Genomic DNA, 20,931 nt, shown 5'->3' with positions numbered 1-20,931 from the left:
CAAAATGAGATGTGCACTAATTTGTCTTAAAGTTTTTAATAAAACAAATATGGTATAACCATTTCAGATGATAAAACAATAAAATGATATATTTTTTCAATGCATTATTTTTTCACCTTAATGTATAACTATATATTCTATGTTCTATATTACAAATATTACTTTTTAACATTTTTATATTTAGTTTGACAACAATCACATACAAACCAGCCTTTCTGTACAATTCAGAATATGTCAAATAAAGAATAATACCAACAAAGAATACAGAAAAATCAACACATGAAAACGAGTGAAAAGGCTAAATAAATAAATAAAGCATTTCTTTATAATGTAATAATTCGGGTTTGAAAGGTTGTCAAAATACATTGTAAATAAGGGTTTTTGAGGAATTATTTTATTGTAAATATTAAAAACATTAAACTGTAAACGGCGTATTATTATGGGTTAAAATCATGGGTGAAATCTCGTAATCTTCTCGAAGCTTCTAAAAATGTTGTTAATTGTTTAGTGTTTCCGTTTCTTCACATCCTCCTTTGGAAAACTTACCGGAAGTACATGCAGTCAAGGGGCAGGGCTTGGTCCATTGCTCCGCCTCCAATCTTTCGTAACAACATCAGAGGAATATTAAGGAGAACTGAAAGCATTTCTGTCAGTATAGTGACTGTCGCAGCGGTTCGCGCAAGTATTTTTTAATTCTCACAAACGACCTTAAACAACTGTCAAGGATGGCTGTCAAAATTCATATAATCTACTGGTAGGTCGTTGACGTAGTATTTGCTATATGTATACCGTTGGTTTCAGAAGTTTGAAGGCCTCATACTTTCGGGCAAATGTTTTGTAGTCGATAATAAATGGTTAAAATGCATTCGGTCAGACAAACGTCAGTGCAGAGCTCTTTAAAAAGCATTGTATTTAACAGTCACCACGTGTATTTGCACGTCATTAGTCATCGATGCTAGGTGTGTCTCTCAAAGCAGTATCGTCAAAACAAGATGAAACGATCTGCCAGAATGTTACATAATACCTTGTTTGTCATGAACTATCAAGACAAGCATAAAGGCAAATCATACATTGGCTAAATAATTTGTGCATCAATTGCGTTTAAACAAATGTCATTTTTTAATGACAAGCAATTCAACAGGAAATTGACATCATGCAACTGTATTTACGAAGGGAGTATCGTCTAAATGTTTTCTTTTTTCATCTCCTAGTGGCGGATGAGGGTACAGGCCCAAGGTAAGGTTAATCATTTTGACATTTTAATAAATAATTCGTACTGTATGTATGTTAATTTGCAGAAAATATTGTCATGTCCATCCATGCCCTCATGAGCTCTTTCTATGTTTCCTTTATCAAGTTTACCAAACTCAAGACGTTGCTTGAGGATGAATTCCCAGGCGAACTTGAGATTGTATGTATTGTATATGATTGTAGTTGTACCATTTTGTATTTTTATTTTAATGTGTATATATATATATATGTGTGTGTGTGCACAATTTTAATGGCTTGTGATCCTCATTTATCTTTCCATTGCTATTTTATTATTAATTTCCATTCCTAGACCGGAGAGGGCACACGCTCTACCACAGGGTGGTTTGAGGTGGAAGTGAATGGAAAGTTGGTGCACTCAAAAAAGGTTCGAGTTCATTTGATCTGCTTTTTCTTTTTCGATAAATCACTTTTAATATAGTGTGTTGTTCTCCGTTAACATTAATGTTGAAAATCAAACTCCTGTCTTCCTGTGGTTTCTCTCTTTAAGTTTAGTTCTATGTCTGTTTCGTTGTACATTTACAAGTTCACTCTTTTTCTATCCCAAATGGACTAGTGTAATGTAAACTATTTATTTTACATACATAAAAGTATATATTTGTTATGATTTTCTAGTTTGCTACAGTTCATGTTCACCCCCCAGTGTGGCTTCTCGTTTTTAACTTGCCTCATCCTTTCTTTGACAGAATGGAGATGGGTTTGTTGACTCAGATCCAAAAATGAAATCAATCGTGAGTGCCATCGAGAAGGTCTCAGGAAAATAAGCACGTGCTGATCATAGAGGTGAGAAAATGCCATTACATTATAATACTGAAAACATATAACAAACCTATTTTCATAGTTTTCACACTCTGTGTTGTCTTATAATGTTTTGTTTCTCTTCTGTCTTCCATCTGTAGTTGTTCTTCGCTGTTTGTTGGTCTCTTAGGCAGAGCAACAATGATGGTGACCTCCAAAGTGTTTTCAGCACGGATGTTGCTTGATGCTATCTGCTCTTCTTGGGAGAAGACTTTCAGCGCATGAAACTCTATGTTCGACAGCATTAGATAACAGCTTTAATGGTTGGAAAAAATAAGGGAAACTGTAAAATTAGATTTCCATGTGTACTTCTGTCATAACGCACAATTAAGGATTCATTTTGGTATTGTTCTGAAGTTTGTTTTGTCTAAAGGTTAATAAAAGGTCATGGAAATGATAATATTTGGTCTGTCATTTCCTAATACTACTTTTAATCACAGTAATTACAACAATGGATTTTGTAATTTTAGTTGGATGGGTTTCACAAGTTGACAGCAGTGAGGATCACACAGCGTTTTTAGCCTTCATTCTTTATTTATTTAATCTATAAAAAAGGGCATTATGAAAATAAAGCTAATAGTATTCAACAAGTTATATGATCTCAGCATGCTTCCTCCATTCAGGTGATTTCTACGTGTCATTGTTCTATGACTGGGGTAAAAGTGTAAAAATTGTTTGCCCCTGTAAAGGAATCCTAAAGAATAAAGTGTATTTAAAGATTGCATTGGCATAATAGTAAGAATTATGTGACTTCTAATTGTTGGATATAATATTTACAATTAAATGGATAGTTCACCCGAAAATGAAAATTATGTTGCTGACCCTCAAGTTGTTTGCAATAATGTGTAATACATAACAAAGAAATGTATATAGGCTTGGAACAGCATGAGGGTGAGTAAATGAAAATTAAATTTGGGGTAAAATATTCCTTTAAATAATGGTTAAGAATAAGTTAAGAAAAAGAACAGCAAATATCATACATATTCGCAAGGGAAACAGACAGTGAAGCCACGTAAATACTGTTATGTCATGTATAAATACAGTTTGAGCAATAACAATGCCTTCACAGACATAGTCTACAGACTTTTAAGTGATAAAATCAATTACTACTAAATTATAAAAATATATTTTTACTAAAAACATTTCAAATATAAAATATAGAGAAATAATATATGTTAAATGAAAATGGAAGATTTGTAAATACAAGTAAATTATAATGAATGTTAATGCATTTTAGGAGTCTGTAACGTTTGCTTTGTTTGTGCATTTCACCAATATAGCATTTTTTTATATCGTGCATTTTTAAAGGGGAAAAAAATGCGATACTAATACTTCGTAAAAACACTTTGGACTACTATACAACAATTGAACGGACAATAGATCAAGTAACCTTACAGCAACACTTACCAAGAACCTGCGGTCAACTATTTATCCACCCAAGCATTACATTATCTAATACTAATATATGCATGTTTTACATCATGTTTTAATACCATATCGTTACAAATCTATCCGCCGCTCTGTTTCGTGTGTAGTGGACTGAAGTCTTTTCATTTGTCAGGTCTTTTCCCACAATTCCACCAGAAGCCGACGCCGTGCCGCAGACACTCCGGAAGTGAGGCGTTTATTGACAATATGGCGAGCGGGCCAGTTGATCTGGGACTTGATGTTTTTCGCCTTTGCCAGTGAATGTAGATGTTGATGGCCGAAGCGAAAGCTGCGAGTGTTAAATGGTTATGAATGAAAGGAGACGGGAGATCGCGGGATGTTGTCTCTGAGCTGAACAGTTCGCAGCTTCACGTTTATCATGTCGTTCTTCAGGCGGAAAGGTAAGGAAGTGCCCTGCTCGATGACGGGATGATCGCCACCGTGGGCTTTTTGGACCGGTGCTGAACTCCTGTCCACGTCGATGTGTGATTCAAACCTATTTTACTTTCAACAATAGTCATGAAATTCCTCTTGTGCATCGCTGTCGCAGCAAATGCAAGTGTGAAAGAGAGGTCGGATATCACCGTGTCATTTACACGTAACGTTACATAGATTTAAATGGGTTTTACAATGAACCTCAGCTGTAATAATTGAAATAAACTGTTTCTGTTATGTGAACATTTAGTAAAACATTAAAGTGACACATCTGACAGTCACGTGTGTAAGAAAATCCAATGTTGCATCTACATTCGGGACCAGTTTCAACAAAATGAAACAAAACATTTCTATAGGTCTACATGATGAATACACAAAAATTATTTCTTTTGATAATATCCAAATTGGGATTTCATTAGCATTGAATATTTGATCTGATAAAATGTACGGGTTGTCCATCAATAGTATGGAGATGTTTAGTTGTAAGTTTATTGCATTAATGCTGTCAGTCCGTTTATCAATGATGTCTTTATTGAGACCTATACATTTTGCCTAAACTACATAACACGAGCCATATTTCCCACAATCCTTTGCGCAATAAAGCCCCTAAACATGTAGCCCGTGACCTCAGAGTCTCTAGTAAGAGTGGCTTCCCCCTAGGCAAGGAAGGATGCCCTTATAGTCCATGTCCCATTTTAAAGGAACCGTCTCTTTGTTCTCAGTGACATGGGTGTTGTCTCATATTCAGTTTTCTTCCTCCCTCACGTGTGTTAATATATATTACATGCGCCTTTGAAGATGAGGGAACAATGTTACATACGATTCAATTTTGAGGTTATCGACATTTGAAGAATGTGGCTTCTCATAGTTTTGTGCCCCGTGAGTCTAGTATTGAGTGTAATTTGTGTTTTTGCTGACAGACAGTAGCAAGGCCTCGCCCCATGCATGCAAATCAACCAACAAACACAACGTACTGTAGGGATGGTTTAGAAATATGCTAATCACTTACACGGTCTACATACTGGGATGCTTTGCATTTTCATTTATTCATTTTAAAGAAAGAAGGAGAACGATGCTTTCTGAAGTGTCGGTGGTGGTGAACAATCCGCTGCATCGAGATGCTGATAAAAAGTGTTAGTGGTCATTTTTGTCGTTTGTAAATGAAATTTTCAGTTTTTTCATTCACAGCTAAAGCAAAAGAGCTTGAACGACCAGCAGATCCCAAAGTCGGCAAAGGTGAGCGTGCTATCATGCTTTACTGTGTTGATGTCTTGCTGTTTGTTTACGGGAAATGCGATGAGTTCCGACCCATAAACGTTTTTTTCTAAATTATGTTCGTCACACGGGATGCAAGACCTATTTTGGGTACGCATACATCGCCTGGGATTTTCATGGGAATGAACCGGTCGGAATGTAAAAGAAAAAGTTTGGGCTGCTCGACATGAGAATGTGGCAATAGATGTTTCCCATATATGTTAGGGTTTAGTGGAACAAATGTATTTTGGGTTTTGCCGATGAAAGAAAGTCACACAGGTTTGAAACGACAGAATTCTTAACTATCCCTTTCAACGATTGAATTAATAAACGTATAAACACACATTTTGTTGTCGTAATAATGTTTCTACTCTGTATTCTCATCTCCAGCCCCAGTGTCACCACACTCTCCATCCTTCAGTGGCCGTAATAATCATGCTATATTGGAAGCGGCGGGGCCCAGCCATGTGGCTATCAATGCTATCTCAGCCAACATGGACTCCTTCGCGCGTGGCCGTACAGCCATCCTCAAGAAACAGCCCAGCCACATGGAGGCAGCGCACTTTGGAGACCTAGGTATACAAATCATGTACTATTATACACTGGATAAAATGTCTAGCGATGCCTTCATTTGTTTCTTGTGTCCGGCTGTACAGATAGCCTTGACCTAATATGGTTTTATTAGCGCTTTGATAAGTGAGTTTGTGTTTTGTGCGGAGCGACGGCTGAATATGACGTATGTGTGGCCCTTATCACATGAGCTTGGGGATTTTGTGATGGGAGGGAGCTGTTTTGCAGCGTGTTGGATTTGTTTGTGCAGTGCTGTAATCTCTAAACCTTTTTATAGCTGTGTAATTTGTGGAAACCTTCAGAGATAGATTCGTCCACTTCAGCAGGACTTTAAATACGTCTGATGTTAAGGTGGATCTTGTGAAGCCTGTTTAGAATATGTCTGGGTCACGTTTTGCCCAAATGTTGTATTGTAATCTTATTGTCACCTGTATAGAAAGAGGAGTGTAGTGTAGCCATGCATGTCTGTGCTGTGAGCAATGTTGACTTTATACATTTTAAGTTCTCACACATTGTTATGGTATTCAGAGCTCTCAAACTAGATTTTAGATCATACAAGCACAACTTCACACTACAACATGAGAATTTTGGGTTAGTGTGTGTCATGCACAAGGAAGACGAGTATCCGTATGAGAAGATGCCGTTTCAGAACAGGAGACAGGTCTGGTACAAATATGCATGACATGATAGTATATTTATTTAAATCACACATAATTTGTGCTCTCCGCTTGTGCATTTGTATTTTTACATTATGCATCCAATCACCTGTTGTTTTTCTGAATGTCTCCATTTGAAACTCATTACACACACAGTGGGTAGGCATGTCATAAAATGTAAAACGTAAATCAGACGCACGTGCCTGGCCCGAAGTTAACTTGCGCTCTGTGTTTGGTTACCGTTTAACAACTTATCATATTAATATCAACACATTAATTGATATTATTGTATATTAATTGTACTAAATTAAATCGAAACTACAGTCAACAGTTATTGGTTCTTTGCGTAGGTCTACCGGAACACATAACGTTTGTTTATGTTGTTGTTGCTGAAACCGTCTATACACGTTTGCTGATATTTCATTACAGACCGTGAAAAAAAGTCCACTCCAAATGTTTATTTCAAGTAAGCATTTCTAGACGTATTGCGGGCATTCCAGTCCAATGTCTGTTGAATTTCAACAAAATCAAACCTAAGGAGTGACAAAGTCATCCAACAGCAATGTGAAAGACTGACTGCATGAGAGACAGGAAGACAAATTCAGGTTATCCCTTAAAAAAATATTTCTGAACTTTTCCTAAATACAAGTACAAAGATGACTGTTTTGAACTTGTGTTCTTTGCAGTATTTGAGGCTCAGGCCTAGTCTCAGACTAACTTACTGTAAATGTTAGAGATGCCTTGATCGAAAACAACTTGCACTGACATATCCTAAAATATATCATTTTTGGTGCTAAGCTTTAAGAAGCTTTAAGTGCTAAGTAAAGAGACTGTTTAAACTCTGAATACACCAGACCAAATTAGTACTCAAGAACCAACAGAAAAAACGCATGTCATTTCATCAAGTATATATTTTATTGTGTAAAGTGTTAAAGCAAAACGAAAGGGCTCATCTTACGTTCTTATGATGAATTAATTGTGTACTAAGGACGATTTTGTAATATTCACATCTATCCATCGATCCATCCATTTTCTTCCGCTTATCCGGGGCCGGGTCGCAAAAATTTTTTACTTGTAAAGATAACTTCACATTAACTTAATGAGAGCATTGACCTGTCGTGCATTCTTGTTGTGAACGGATTGGAAACGATTCAGCGCTGTCTCAAGTAACCAACAGATAAATGGCGTATTCTGAACTCCTCAAGAGTCCGTGGTTCGTATCGTATTTAACGTCTCGAATATCAAATCGTTCGTCCTCAGGCTAAAAACGAATCAGTCACAGCAAACAGCGAATCGTAGTAACACGCTCACGTTGTGTCTGTAAACTTGATGAGCCGGGCTGTGACCGACGTGAAGACGGCGAGAAACATCACGTCAAAAATAGACTAGGTGCGTATCTTTAGCGAGGGCTTTTGGGCCGCTTTGCTGCTGCACGGCTGGTATAAAGAAAGGTATAGACTAGATTGGCCGCGATCAGCTCCCTTTAAATGATGGGCCACCTCCGGACTTTCTCCTTCTAACACACATAGGCCTACACTGGTTGTCCAACTTTTCATATAACAACTAAAAAAAATCCAAATGGGCACGTCGCAAATGCGCGAGAAGTAAAAAGGGCTCGCACTGTCTCAAAAACTTGTCGCGGTCTGGAGCCCTGGCCTAGTCCTAGTTTAAAATAATCCTAGTCAGGGGCAGAGCCTAAAGGGGCATGGTCTCCCAAGGAGAATATTTTTCCCCATTTATGGCAGCTATATTACTATTTTATTTATTAAATAAAAAAACATGTAATTTTTTAAATAACTGTTAATATTCACATCGCTCTTTGTTCTTTTTCGGCTTGTTTGAAGGTTTTTTCTTTTATTTCTTTTTTCATATGTTCTGTTAAGTGTGTCTCTTTCATTGTGCTTTCAATAAAAGGGCTGTCAAATCATCCAGCAAAGTGAGATCAGCCATGACACTATAACTACATTTCAAATGATTTCCCATCTTTCTTTTGTAGCTCCTCACACAAATTATACAACTGTCTGTCTTGATCGATGAGTTGAGTATTTGCAAATAAAAGACACAGGAAACACACGTTGACACTTTCCTTTTGTAGTATCACTGTTCTACCACTACATTTTCTCAGAGGCGTGCTTATATACACACACGATTCTAGGTATAAGGACAAGATGGTAAATCGCACACTTTGCGTGAAACTGTTTTTATAGCACACATTTGCATACGTAGAGTTGATAAATAAGGCCCCAGGAGCAAAACAACCATTCTTAAAAAAAGTCCACCCAGAACCCATTATACGAAAAATGTGTTGTATAACTGTGAAGTGTATGAGATGTGTTTTAGAATTACAAATTGAATGGGCGATTAAAGAACAAATTGTTACAGTACCTCATTACAGTATTGTGATTTACTTTAAGAGCCTACTTTTCATTAAAACAATGTCATGTAAGACAAATAACATATAAGTACAAAGCAAACTTACATTTCTTTATGTGAAAATTACTTAAATTCTTTTTAATTTTCGCAGTGTTTCATCTCTAAATCTTTCCATGCCATGGACCCCATGCCATGGGTGATTTGTTTATTGCTTTATGAATTTATATATAAATTGATTTATTCGACTTTGTTGTTTTATTAGACTTCAGAATAGTCAAACATATAGTTGAGCGGGTTTGGTTTTCATGCATGGTGTAAATGTTATCCACAGCATGACTATCTCAGCCCTCTGAAAGAATGTCTGTGCTTTGTTTAATGTCCTCTATCGCAACCATGGTTAGAGAAATGGATCATTGAAACGCCTGTGCTGACAAACCAGTGTTGCAACATGAATCCTAAGAGAATGCTGCAAGGTGACTTCGATATGGACAAGGGTTCTAACGTAAAATCTCTGCGACACAAAAGAGTATAGTTGTTTTGTGCATTTGCAGCTTTTTATGTATCCCGTACCCTCCTTTGCGTTTTCATACTGGTTTCTTTCTTAGGCCTTATTGTATAGCGTTCAGCTCACTGGCTTAAACAAACTGTCCCGGTGTCCTGTGGTGTTGAAAAAGTAAGGTGTGCCTTTTTTATCTATTCAAGAGGACACGGCTCTATTATAAGACTTTTTTTGTCTGTTTGTATATGTGTACCACTGCTATATATTACTGTAGGCAGAGAATTGGGTATGATGTGGTTACACGTTGGATTACACGTCGAAATTAGGCAGTGAAGGTACAAGCATTGCAGAATGTAATATTAAAATGTATATAGAAATAGTAACATTTATTTTAGAATTATTCGTCAGCTTTTGAGTAGTTAAAGGCTCTTTCTGTTTCTCAGGTCGCTCCAGTGTCAACTACCAAGTTCAGGAGACACGTTCTCGGCTGTCCAAGACCCTAGACCAGATCTTGCGGGATAATGTGGCCACGCCCTACTTCACACAGTTAATGGAGACCCGCTCGGCTGAGTACCTGGTCCGCTTCTGGCTTGAGGCTGAGAGATTTCGTTCCACCAGCTGGTCCAGGGTCAGAGCGCACAGCCTCAACACAGTCAAACAAAGCACCTTAGCTGAGCCTACAACCGCTCCTGGATCACCCGAATCTCCGGACTCCCCCTACGACCCCGGAAGAACCTCGGCTCTTGACGAGGATGGCAGCGAGGACCCTTTCCCCTCCCGGACTTCCTCCAGACCCCACACCCCCAGCCCTCAGGACCCTAACCATACTGGGGATGTGATAGGCCACCGGAACTCCGTTAGCTCCGAGGGAGTGGCCCGGCCTGGTACCCCCCAGCTTCAGCCTACGATACGGTCAGAAACGCCCACCAGACAGTCCGCCTCCAGGACGGGAACTCCAGTTAAAGGCCAGACGACAGGTGGTCTGCGTGAGCTCTCCGACAAACTTATGAAAAGTGAGTATTGATCTAAACTAATCTGTTTGATGTCATTTGTTTGTTCTTGCTAATGTGTCCTTTTACTGATATTATACGATGGCTTTTAATAAGTTGTTATTTTGTCATTTTTTTATTTTATTTTTGTCAATCCCAAAAGAAAGGAAGTCCTACTGGTTTGGAACTTTGGAACAGAGTGAAATGTGGTTTCTTTTTATGCTTTTGTTTCATGTCTGCTGCATTTTTGTGTATGAAAGTAAGTCAATGGAATAAAAAGTCTAGTGTGACCACACCAAAAACGGTTATGGTTGGTTCACCCAAAAAACTTAATTTACTCGCTCAAGTTGTTGAACACAAAAGAAGACATTTTGAAGAATGTGGGAATCCAAACAATCTTGGGGCACCATTGCCTACCGTTGTAGTTTTCTTCCTACAATGGTAGTCAATAGTGCCCTAGAACTGCTTGGTTACAAACATTCTTCCAGCTATCTTTCTTTGTGTTAAAAATTCTGTCATAATTTACTCACTAAATAACCAAACCTGTCTACATTATCAAGCAGTTCTGTGGCATCACTGACTACCATATTTAAACAAACTACAATAGTTAAAGGTTTGGCTTCTCACATTTTTTAAAATATCTTCTTTTGTGTTTAGAACAAATCAATTTACACAGTTATTTTTCCTACTATGGTAGTCAGGTTTGGTAACAAACTTGTTTCAAAACTCTGTCATTATGTTTAGCAGAAAAAAGAAATGTATACAGGTTAAGAACAACTTGATGGTGAGTAAATGATGACAACATTTTAATTTAAGCTCTATTGACAGTATCTGAATCCTGCTATCATATTTCAGTATGCAATTGTTAGTAAATTTAAGGTGGAACTACTTTGTGTGTCTGAAGTATTGTTTAAGTATTACCACAATCATTTGCCTTGCATGTGCGTTTCCATTGTAAGTGCAGTAAACACGTTTTTCATTTTGAGGGACACGTTTAAATTACTATTTGTGGTGTAAGGAAGTTTTTGGGTTTTTATGGCTATACATTACATTCTTAAGCCCTAGATATATAAAACTTTAAATATAAGATATCATATTTTAAGATGGGCGTCATATTTGTATTGATAATTGTTTCAACCAAATTATTCGGTGAAAGCAGACTTCATTTTTATCATTTTACTACTTTGGGTTGATAAAATGTTGCCAGTTTCTTTTATGACCCTTAGTAGCCTTCTTACACGATAAACTAGAAATATGAAAATAATTATTCCAGATGTTTATTTTTATCCCCCTTTTCTACTCCATTCTTAATAAACAAAGAATTTTCTTGTCTATCTCATCTTCTGTCGTACCATTTAAATTAACTTTTATTTTAATGACAAAATGTGAAAATGATATTACAACACAAGTTCAGGCCGTGTTCACACTTGACTTTTTTTGACAAGAAAAAGTTGACAATGGCGCTTGTTTTATGGAAAATAACGTCTTTGCAACAACCAATCACATTTAAAAACTACAAAACTAATTTCTCGCTAGAAATGCAATCTAAAGTTATTGAAAGTGAAAATTAAACTTACATTTATACAAAACTATCATCCAACAGCGTTTCTGCTGCCAATTAATTTTTCGAGATTGATCCTTCTCGACCAATCACCTTCCTCGCGTGTTGTTATGGAAACGACAGGTCTCTGTCATGTGTTCACGTTTTTTCTCAGAAAAGTCGATTTTATTTCAACTTCAAACGAAGTTCCATAACAACATGCGAGGCAGGTGATTGGTCGATTGAAAAAAATGTTATGCCATCCAAATCGCCATTTGGAACACAGTTTTGTACAAATGTAAGTTTAATTTTCTTTTTCAATAACTTTTGATAGCATTTCTAGCGAGAAATAGTGTTGTCATTTTTTAGTATTTGATAAGTTATCGCAAAGTCGCTCTTAGTTTGTAATTCAAATAGACTTCCATTTCTGTGCCTCTGAAGCCTGTCTCTCTAAGCTGCCTTCACAAATGCTGTCTCTGAACATTGCCAGCTCCTATTTGTAACCACAAAATTGCCAGCTTTTTATTTCATTTTGTCGTCAAAAAAAGAAGTCAAATGTGAACACAGCCTAAGCCATGTGATATACGAGTTCCAGGTGTGAGCGCACATTGCTGAGAGAGCAGACCTGTGATCTCAATAAACCTGCGGTCCTAGATTTACTGCTTCATAGGGTTGAACATAGATGCTAACCACTGTTTCTGTTTCTATAGCGATAAAAATAGTAAATATATAAATGGCATTACACCATATGCGTGATGTGAATAGCAGCGCAGAGCAGATTATCCATCTTTTATCCTTTCAACTTGAGATATAAACACAGCATCCCTTAACATCGGTAAGAACATTCTGTACTTGACTACAATGGGTTTGTCATGGTTTGTGGCTTTTTACCATTACACGTGCTGAGCAACATATTCCTTTTGTATCAGACAATGACTTCTAATATCTACGCGACATTGGTTTTATTGAGCGTGCTTCGTAAACTATCCCATTTACATCCTGGCTGTGGACTACAACGAGCATTTCCTTATAAAGTCAAGAGCTGAGTGTTCATTAGTGGCTCATACGGAGAAGCTCTGGGCTGTAAACGCAGTGAACGGAAAGAGTCAGTTGAGCCAAAAGCTCAGAAAGATAGTGAAATGATCTTAGCCTGTGGCTTCAGCACTCAGAGCTTTCTGTGCTTGACAGGGGAAGCAGCCTTTTTCCACTTCATGGCATTTTATAAGTGCTACTTCGTCTTGATGGATTTTATAGAAACTTCAACGTTTAAACATGCACTGATGAGATGCCTCATTCAATAGACCCCCATTAAAAAAAACATCAATTCCTTAACAAAGACCCTTGCGTCTTATGGCTGCAAGGGGTCTTATTTTACGAAATAAATCACTTTATATTGTGTAGCAGTCTCATAATAGTTTATCATTGTAGGCCTGTCACAGTAGATGATGACCGATGAATTGCCTTTTCTTGCCAATTAGAACTTTACATGGTTGCATATTGTCTGTGTGTGTTAATATTATTTCCAGTTCTTATGTGTAATGTTTTTGCCACTTTGTTCTCTTCTGTTTTTAGGTATAGAGAAAGATGCCGTTAGCATTTTCACTAAGTACATATCTCCAGATGCTGCTAGGCCAATTCCTATAACCGAACAGATACGCAATGACATTGTGGGTAAGAGAATCACACAACTTCGGTATTTTATGACTTCTTTACTGCACCTAACAGGTGATAACTACATTCCCATGTTTTACACAGTGCTTATTGTGCACAGTGTCATTAAGAACATACTCTGAATCATTTTTTTTGTTTTGTATCCTAAAAACTCTTTTTTTACTCTTTATTTTGAATGGCTGGAAGTTAAAAATGCATTGATTCAGTACTAAAATGCAACCATTTCGTTGTTTTTTGTGAACTCTTAAACATATGTAACTAAGTTGTGCTTCATGCTAGATAGGTCTAATCTTTTTTATTTCGGTCAGCGAAAATCTGTGGGGAGGACGGACAGGTGGACCCAAACTGCTTTGTCATCGCACAGTCTGTCGTCTTCTCTATCATCGAACAACAGTGAGTAACTTCGTTCTTAATGCAAATCGTGTTTTTTGCATATTTAAATTTGACATGCATTAACACGTGTGCACATAATATGTCAATTGAATTGAATAGTCAAGGACATGGTAGTTAAAGTGATAATTCACTCATATACTCAAGCTCTTGTCCTTTCATAAAACCGGTATGACTTTCATTCTTCTACAGAACACAAAAGATATTTTGAAGAATGTCTGTAACTAAACAACGGCGGTACTCATGGGCTTGGTTTTGTGTCCATACAATAGAAGTGAACCAACACTTTTTAAAATATCTTCTTTTGTGTTCTTCAAAATAATGAAGTAGTGAGTAAATGATCACAGAATTTTCATTTTAGGGGGGAACGATTCTTTCCTTTTAAGCCCTAATATACTGTAAACTGTGACCAAAAAATATTGTATGTGGAAGTGTTCCTTAGCAGAGATGTCATTTTGCACACAAGTGTTTAATGATCTGTTTCACAGGCACTTTAATGAGTTCTTGCGCAGCCATTATTTCTGTAAATATCAGATTGAGGTTCTGACCAGCGGTTCTGTGTTCCTGGCGGACATCCTGTTCTGCGAATCGGCCCTCTTCTACTTCTCTGAGGTGTCTATGTTTACACTATATAACACAATTATGTTTATATATACATATGTGAGTATATTATATTTATGTAACGTGTTAATTAACTGTGATAATGTTGACAAATATGTGCAATAAGGTGCTTTTCTTGCTCTTCTTAAGAACACATGGAAAAGCCACATTTAGTTCATTAACCGCCATTTAAAGAGACAGTCCACACACAAATCAAAAATCCGTCTCGCTCTCAAGTTGTTCCAAACCTGGATAAATTTTTGGGCCAACATTGACTACCACCATATAATTCTGTTCTGTTCTGTTCAACACAAAACATTATATTTTGAAGAATTTAGGGCGATGCAGTTCTGGGGCACCTTTGACTACCACTTTTGGACAACCCAAGAAATCTCAGTTGCTAAAATTCTTCTAAATATCTTTCTGTGTGTTCAACACAGAACTACTTGAGGTTGAGTAATTCATGACAGAATTTTTGGGTGTAGTATCCCTTTAAGGACTCATTTTATTAACATGTTATTGTATCTACTGCAGTTCAATTCAAATTTATTTCTAGTGCTTCATTTATTTTTAGCGCTTTCAGAAATGTATATCTAGCACTTTTCACTGTTATGCATCATTGCAAAGCAGCTTTACAGAAAATACATTGTACAACAAACAGTAGAGCCATAAGAAAAAGAACTGTATAGAAATAAGGTAGAAAGAATTATTAGAAAAATGTATAGGGATATTATTCTTCATGTCATTTGATCAAAACCAGTGATTGAAAGCATAAATAGTGTATTACATTTTGATCTAGCTTTTTATGTAAATTATATTTTTCCACTTAAGCCGTTTTCAAGCTCGGCAGAATATTTCATCATTCGAGATATATCTTATGGGAGTTTAAGCTTAAGAGCTGTTTTTATGCATTAAGCTATATAAACCAATATAAATGCTGAGTTTCAAAATCTGCCTATAACCTTCTCCTGAATGACAGAATGTTCCAAAAGTGCAAGTGTGTGTATATATATTGATTGAATTTTGGTCCTACTTTTTAAAGTGCAAAGCTATTAGAAAGTGGGATTGAAACTTAATTCAAGTGTGTGTGGTTGTGTGTAAATGTAGTACATGGAGAAGGAAGATGCAATGAATGTGCTGCAGTTCTGGCTGGCTGCGGAAAATTTTCAAGATCAGTTGGCGGACAAGAAAGGCCAGTATGATGGACAGGAGGCCCAGAATGATGCCATGATCCTTTATGACAAGTATGATTTTCCTCAACATAGATTTGCCAGAATAATTGATCATTATTGAGTCCTGTATCTCTAAGTAAATAGAGAATGTGATCGATTGTGTGGTCTGTCTAGGTATTTTTCACTCCAAGCCACAAATCCGTTGGGTTTCGGTGACTCTGTGAGGATGGAGATCGAATCCAATATCTGTCGTGAGGGTGGACCTCTCCCAGACTGCTTTAACACTCCTTTAAGACAGGCCTGGACCACCATGGAGAAGGTGGGATAGGTTTGCTTCCACAGTGACATATTTACTATTCCAATAATTGTTTTGTGAATGATTTAGCCGTATGCGTGTTCATCTAGTCATTTTGTCTTATATTTAATCAGTGTAATAACTTGCTTTTCTCAACCTCAGGTTTACATGCCAGGATTTCTGTCCAGCAACCTTTACTACAAGTATTTAAGCGACCTTATCAACTCTGTTCGGGTGGATGAGTTTGTCGGAGGAAATGCCAACACTCCGAGCCTGGGCTGGACCCCGGAAAGCGACCGCAACTCAAGTGTCATGGAGGGGTCGCAAGGCCAGGTGATTATTCATCCTCCAATGTAATGAGATCTATATATTTGCTGAATAAAAACTTTTTTAATGGAAATGAGACATTTCTTAGTAGTTTGTTCCAGAGGTGTTGGAGACTAAGTGTTCATTAAAATGGGAGAGGTTGAAGTGGTTTGTACTTTCCATTTTCTTTGTTTGGTTGAACACCGAGAAAGATATTTGGATGACTGCTTTTAACCAGAGAGTTATTGGACCCCATTGACTGCCATAGTAGGAACAATTACAATGGTAGTCAAAAGTGCCCCAGAACTGTTTGCTTAATACTTTTTCTTACTATGATACTCAATGGGGTCCAAGATCTGTTTGGTTACAAGCAATTCTTCCAAATATCTTTGGAATGATAACCGAATGTTGAACTTTTTAAAAAGTTTTGTTGTCTTACATTTCTGCTAAATATTTTACGTTAACAAATATAGTTTCTTAAATTTAAATTAAGACACGGTTTTTGTAATGGTTCACCCAAAAATAAAAATTCTGTCAATATTTACTCCATTATTTACTTGTTCCAAACCTTTATAAACTTATTTGCTGTGTTAAACACAAAAAAGAAGATATTTTAAGGGATGTGGAAAACCAAACAGTTCTGTGGCACCATTGACTAGTGCCCCAGAACTGTTTGGTTACACACATTTTTCTAAATATCTTTTTTGGGGGTTTTGAGTGTGAGTAAATGATGACAGAATTTTCATTTTTGGGTGAACTGGCCCTTTAAGTGATGAAGTGGCATTCGTACATTTTAACTGTAAATAAAGAAATATATATATATTATATATACTAGTTCTAAGGTGTCCCTGTTTCCTCCAAACACTGCATTCCTAAAGTGCTCCATCATTAAAACACGTATGTCTTTACTTCTATTTGCAGCAAGGTACTAAAAAAGCTGCGATCAAGATCCTAAAGAACTTCGATGAGGCGATAACGGTGGACATCGCCAGTCTGGATCCAGAATCTCTCTACCAGAGACCATACGCTGGGTGAGTCTGCGTTTCTATTACACTTCCATCCCATCCACCGTAGGACTATCACAAGCACAAAACTTGGTTCTGGTGGTGTTTCACAAGGATTTAAATCGGTTGCGCTTCCTTTCAGAAGAATGACCTTTGGAAAGGTGAATGAACTGGGTCAGTTCATAAGAGAGGCAGAACCAGAACCAGATGTGAAGAAGTCCAAGGGTAGGACTACATTGAAATTTGATAAATGTCATTTACTTAGATGTAGCCTGCATGTACTGTGTATGTATCTGTATGTATAACTTATTACAGACGAAGCTATAACGCACATAATCTTTATTGCTCTGAAATAAGAATTATTGCAATGCCCTTAAAGTGATTTCCCAGAAACAAATTTTTATAAGCAGAGTTTATGCAAAAATATCTTAGAAAATGTTCCTCTGGGTTTGGCTGTGGAGGAGACTTTCTCTCTCTCAGACACACTCACATGTTTTGGGTCTTGTGAATTGGCTCTTTAGTTGTGACTTACGCTGAAGTGCTCCACAGCTTTCAGTTTGAGAGGAGAGAGTGTGTTGCCATGGCGATAAGTAGCAGGTGATGTGGGGTGATTGTGGTGAAGAGAGCAGTGGGATGCAGGATTCACGGCTGTGTCCAGCTCAATAAATCTCTTCCTTTGATTCCTTCCTATCAGGTTCCATGTTTTCACAAGCAATGAAGAAATGGGTGCAAGGCAACTCCGACGAGGTGCTTTTTGTGAACACTTTGATTAACATAATTAATTTGAGCTTCAGCTTTTTTGTATAGTCATATATACAGTAGAGGACATTGTTGAGAGCAGCACTGTTATTTGTCTGCTAGGCTCAAGAGGAAATGGCGTGGAAGATTGCTAAGATGATCGTCAATGATGTCATGCAACAGGGACAACATGGCAGTCCTGAAGTGAAGGCAACAAAAGTATTTACCATTAATCATAATATCATAATATAAGTCTTTAAGCTCAATGGCATGTGTCGCAATATGTGTGTCATTCTGTGTCAGCTCAACCAGACATCAGCGGTATGCAAAGTGACCCATGTTTGGTTTTTGACGATTGGGTTCTATTCAGTTTCTCATCAGTTTGCAGATTTGAGATTGTACTATAAAAGTAGATACCAGATATTACCATATCTTCAATATTTCTTAGGTTATACGTTTTTTAAGATCCAGTCTCTAAACTGATATCAAGATATCTTTAATGCTTCTTAGGTTTTATTCGTCCAAACTTGAAAAGATGTTTATTCGTGACAGAAAAAACAACATCGGCAACAACATAAATAAATGTTATATTGCCCAAACGCAACTTCTGGTAGACTTCTGCAAAGAAGGTCTAAACTACTGTTGAGAAGTTTAAATTTAATACACGTAATATACAATAAAATTAAATATGAAGTCATTTGTAGATGAGCAAACACAGACAGGAAGTTAACTTCGGGCCAGGCTGTGGGTCTGATGAAACCGTAATCTGTGGAATCGTGGCTCCAAATTTAAAGGAACACCTAGCAGTGTGGATGCGCAATAACACAAAAGCAACGGTTGTTGTTTGCTATTGTAGTGCTATTCAAAATTAGCGCTAAATTATTTGCCACTGAATGGTCTCATAATGAGGGTTTACTGAGATTAGTATTTAGCCGTTCGTGGCAGCCCAGGTCCATGTAAAAGAAAACAGCTTTCTTTATGGTGGGTTCACACCAAATGCGAACAATTGCATTCTGCTCTCTAGAAAACTTGTATATATTGTCAACCTTCGCGGAAGACGAGATTGACGGGCATACACGGCAATCGCACAGCCCGATTCGCATGCCGCAAGTTTGCGTCTAAACGCGTCTATGCATTGACTTTTTTATGTAATTTTAAGTTTGGTGTGAACCCAGCTTAGTGTTTTAAACACATTTTTGTTAAAACACAAGTACCGTTTATTTCTTGAGCTTTCATTTTGTTTCTTCAATCTTCATGAGCTGTCAAGAAGCTAACGTCTTGTGTTTTCATCAGCTATGACCCTCTCCTTCTGTGTGGATCCCACTCGTAATCCCCCGCTGAGGCCCTCGACCTAGTGGCAGCAGACAGAAAAGGACCTGAAGATCAGTGCTGATTTTAACCACGTTAGTTCGTCAGCGAAGACAGACAAAGGCATTCTGTGTTTTCCTGCATGTTTGTGTGGGTCTAAGAGTGTGAATGTTTGGGATATGCACACTAATAGCCAAAATGCAGTGATATGATCCGCCCCGTCATTTCGAATCGCTCTGAAGGACTTTTGTTTATTTTTCGAAGAAAAGCGAACGAACTGAACCACATACCTAAACCAGTACACAAACTCCACAGAATGAACTCTGTACCAGGCTTGACGAATATGGACACAAGCTGAGGAATTTCAAAACGTTCCTGCCAACCAACAGGCAATGCACAAGAACCCAAAACTGGTGTGAAGTTCATATCATCTTAGATCTTATGTGGCATCTCTTTTATCTTTTCATTCACTCCCTTGTTTTAAAGAACAGCTATGAAGTGATTGGGTCTTTTAGTAGATAGAAAATGCGAAACAAGAAATGCAAATTTACCCAAGGTGACTATGTACAGTTTTATTTACAGATTTACTGTAGGACTGTCTCGTGCTGATGGTGATATTACAGTTAAAACTGGAAACTTCGGCCCGGCAAATGTTCCCCCGATTTCCCCCCTTGAATTCAATCTAGAACCCTCTACCGATCTGATTCTAGATCAGTGCAGACTGTAGAAATACTCCGGTAGGGTAATGTTTATCTCCTGTATAAATGTGGAATCCTGGTTTACCACCATATATTAATGTTAGTTATTTTTATGGTGATTGTCTCATTATGTTTTTCTTTTTTGTATGATATATCAAAACTCTGTCGTGGCAGATCTCAATGATGACCGTTACTTTTGAAACGTGTGCTTGTTGAACATGTTCAAGTTTGGACCTCATTGAGATGTGGGCAAGAAACAGGCAAAAGACTTTTGGTACCATGTACCACTAATATGTTTTCTGACATATATGTGTACTTAATCTATAATATATTTAAATGTGTTTGATTTAAATACATATATTGTTGAAATGTTTCTGGAGGAAGTCTTTGTCGTTTCTTTTAGATTCGGTCGAACTGTTTTGATAGACAGCAATTGGATTATAGTATGGAGCAAAAATGAACAAAAGAAGTAAAGGGATAGATCAGCCAAGAATTGTATCGTTCGTGTCATTTCAAATCTGTAAGGCTCAGAAGAACACGACGGAAGATATTTTGAAGAATATTGCTAAACAAATGACATTGGCCCCCTTGTCTTTCATTGAACGGACACCAAACCACAGAGACGCTTCTCAAAATTCTGTCTTTTGTGTTTTACAGAAGTAAGATGAATATACATGGCTTGGATTTTTTATTTATTTGCTTAGTCTATTTTGAAATGCAAATTTAAGTCACCACTAGAGTGCAGTGTCGACGCTTTACATTGTTCCGTGGTGTTTGAATACTTCACATTCCTGATACGAGATAAACTATATCTTTAAGAATTGATGTCGATTCTTTTAATTGTTATCTATATTTTTTATAAAGTTGCTCATCTCACACTTAGATGCGTTTATCCGAGTTACCAAGGTGCATCAAGGTTAAAAGGTCTATTTAGGTCT

The 20,931-nt window shown here is 37.2% G+C and overlaps 2 protein-coding genes across 7 annotated transcripts; both read left to right on the top strand.

Moving 5' to 3' along the window:
• Positions 1 to 725: 725 nt before the first annotated feature.
• On the top strand, positions 726 to 2,789 carry selenow1 (selenoprotein W, 1; the record flags this gene model as incomplete). The annotated part of the gene is made up of 6 exons (XM_079450277.1): positions 726 to 754; positions 1,230 to 1,236; positions 1,358 to 1,411; positions 1,562 to 1,636; positions 1,956 to 2,052; positions 2,169 to 2,789. The coding sequence occupies 5 exons, from the start codon at positions 726 to 728 to the stop codon at positions 2,031 to 2,033; spliced, it is 243 nt and encodes an 80-aa protein (XP_079306403.1). The 3' UTR covers positions 2,034 to 2,052; positions 2,169 to 2,789.
• An 880-nt stretch (positions 2,790 to 3,669) lies between these two features.
• On the top strand, positions 3,670 to 20,817 carry akap10 (A kinase (PRKA) anchor protein 10). 6 transcript variants are annotated; one of them, XM_079475232.1, is made up of 15 exons: positions 3,670 to 3,896; positions 5,119 to 5,166; positions 5,575 to 5,760; positions 9,726 to 10,295; positions 13,384 to 13,482; positions 13,791 to 13,875; positions 14,361 to 14,484; positions 15,580 to 15,716; positions 15,819 to 15,963; positions 16,102 to 16,272; positions 17,167 to 17,276; positions 17,395 to 17,474; positions 17,944 to 17,996; positions 18,111 to 18,206; positions 19,281 to 20,817. In XM_079475232.1, the coding sequence occupies exons 1-15, from the start codon at positions 3,875 to 3,877 to the stop codon at positions 19,284 to 19,286; spliced, it is 1,932 nt and encodes a 643-aa protein (XP_079331358.1). In that variant the 5' UTR covers positions 3,670 to 3,874; the 3' UTR covers positions 19,287 to 20,817. The 6 variants fall into 6 exon arrangements, with proteins under 6 accessions (XP_079331358.1, XP_079331357.1, XP_079331354.1 ...); XM_079475231.1 differs by having other exon boundaries at positions 17,392 to 17,474; positions 19,281 to 20,809; XM_079475228.1 differs by having other exon boundaries at positions 3,674 to 3,896; positions 5,104 to 5,166; positions 19,281 to 20,809.
• The last annotated feature ends 114 nt before the right edge of the window (positions 20,818 to 20,931 follow it).

The sequence above is a fragment of the Barbatula barbatula genome (genome assembly GCF_947034865.1).
Source record: "Barbatula barbatula genome assembly, chromosome: 2".
Lineage (NCBI taxonomy): Eukaryota > Metazoa > Chordata > Actinopteri > Cypriniformes > Nemacheilidae > Barbatula > Barbatula barbatula.
This window is presented reverse-complemented; position numbering and strand designations above follow the sequence as displayed.

Excerpts from the sequence above, each read along its gene's own strand:
- akap10 (XM_079475227.1), top strand. The coding sequence starts at position 3,875 with ATGTCGTTCTTCAGGCGGAAAG. Across the intron at positions 5,761-9,725 it reads AGCGCACTTTGGAGACCTAG|GTCGCTCCAGTGTCAACTAC; the intron begins GTATACAAATCA and ends TCTGTTTCTCAG. Across the intron at positions 15,717-15,818 it reads GCCATGATCCTTTATGACAA|GTATTTTTCACTCCAAGCCA; the intron begins GTATGATTTTCC and ends TGGTCTGTCTAG.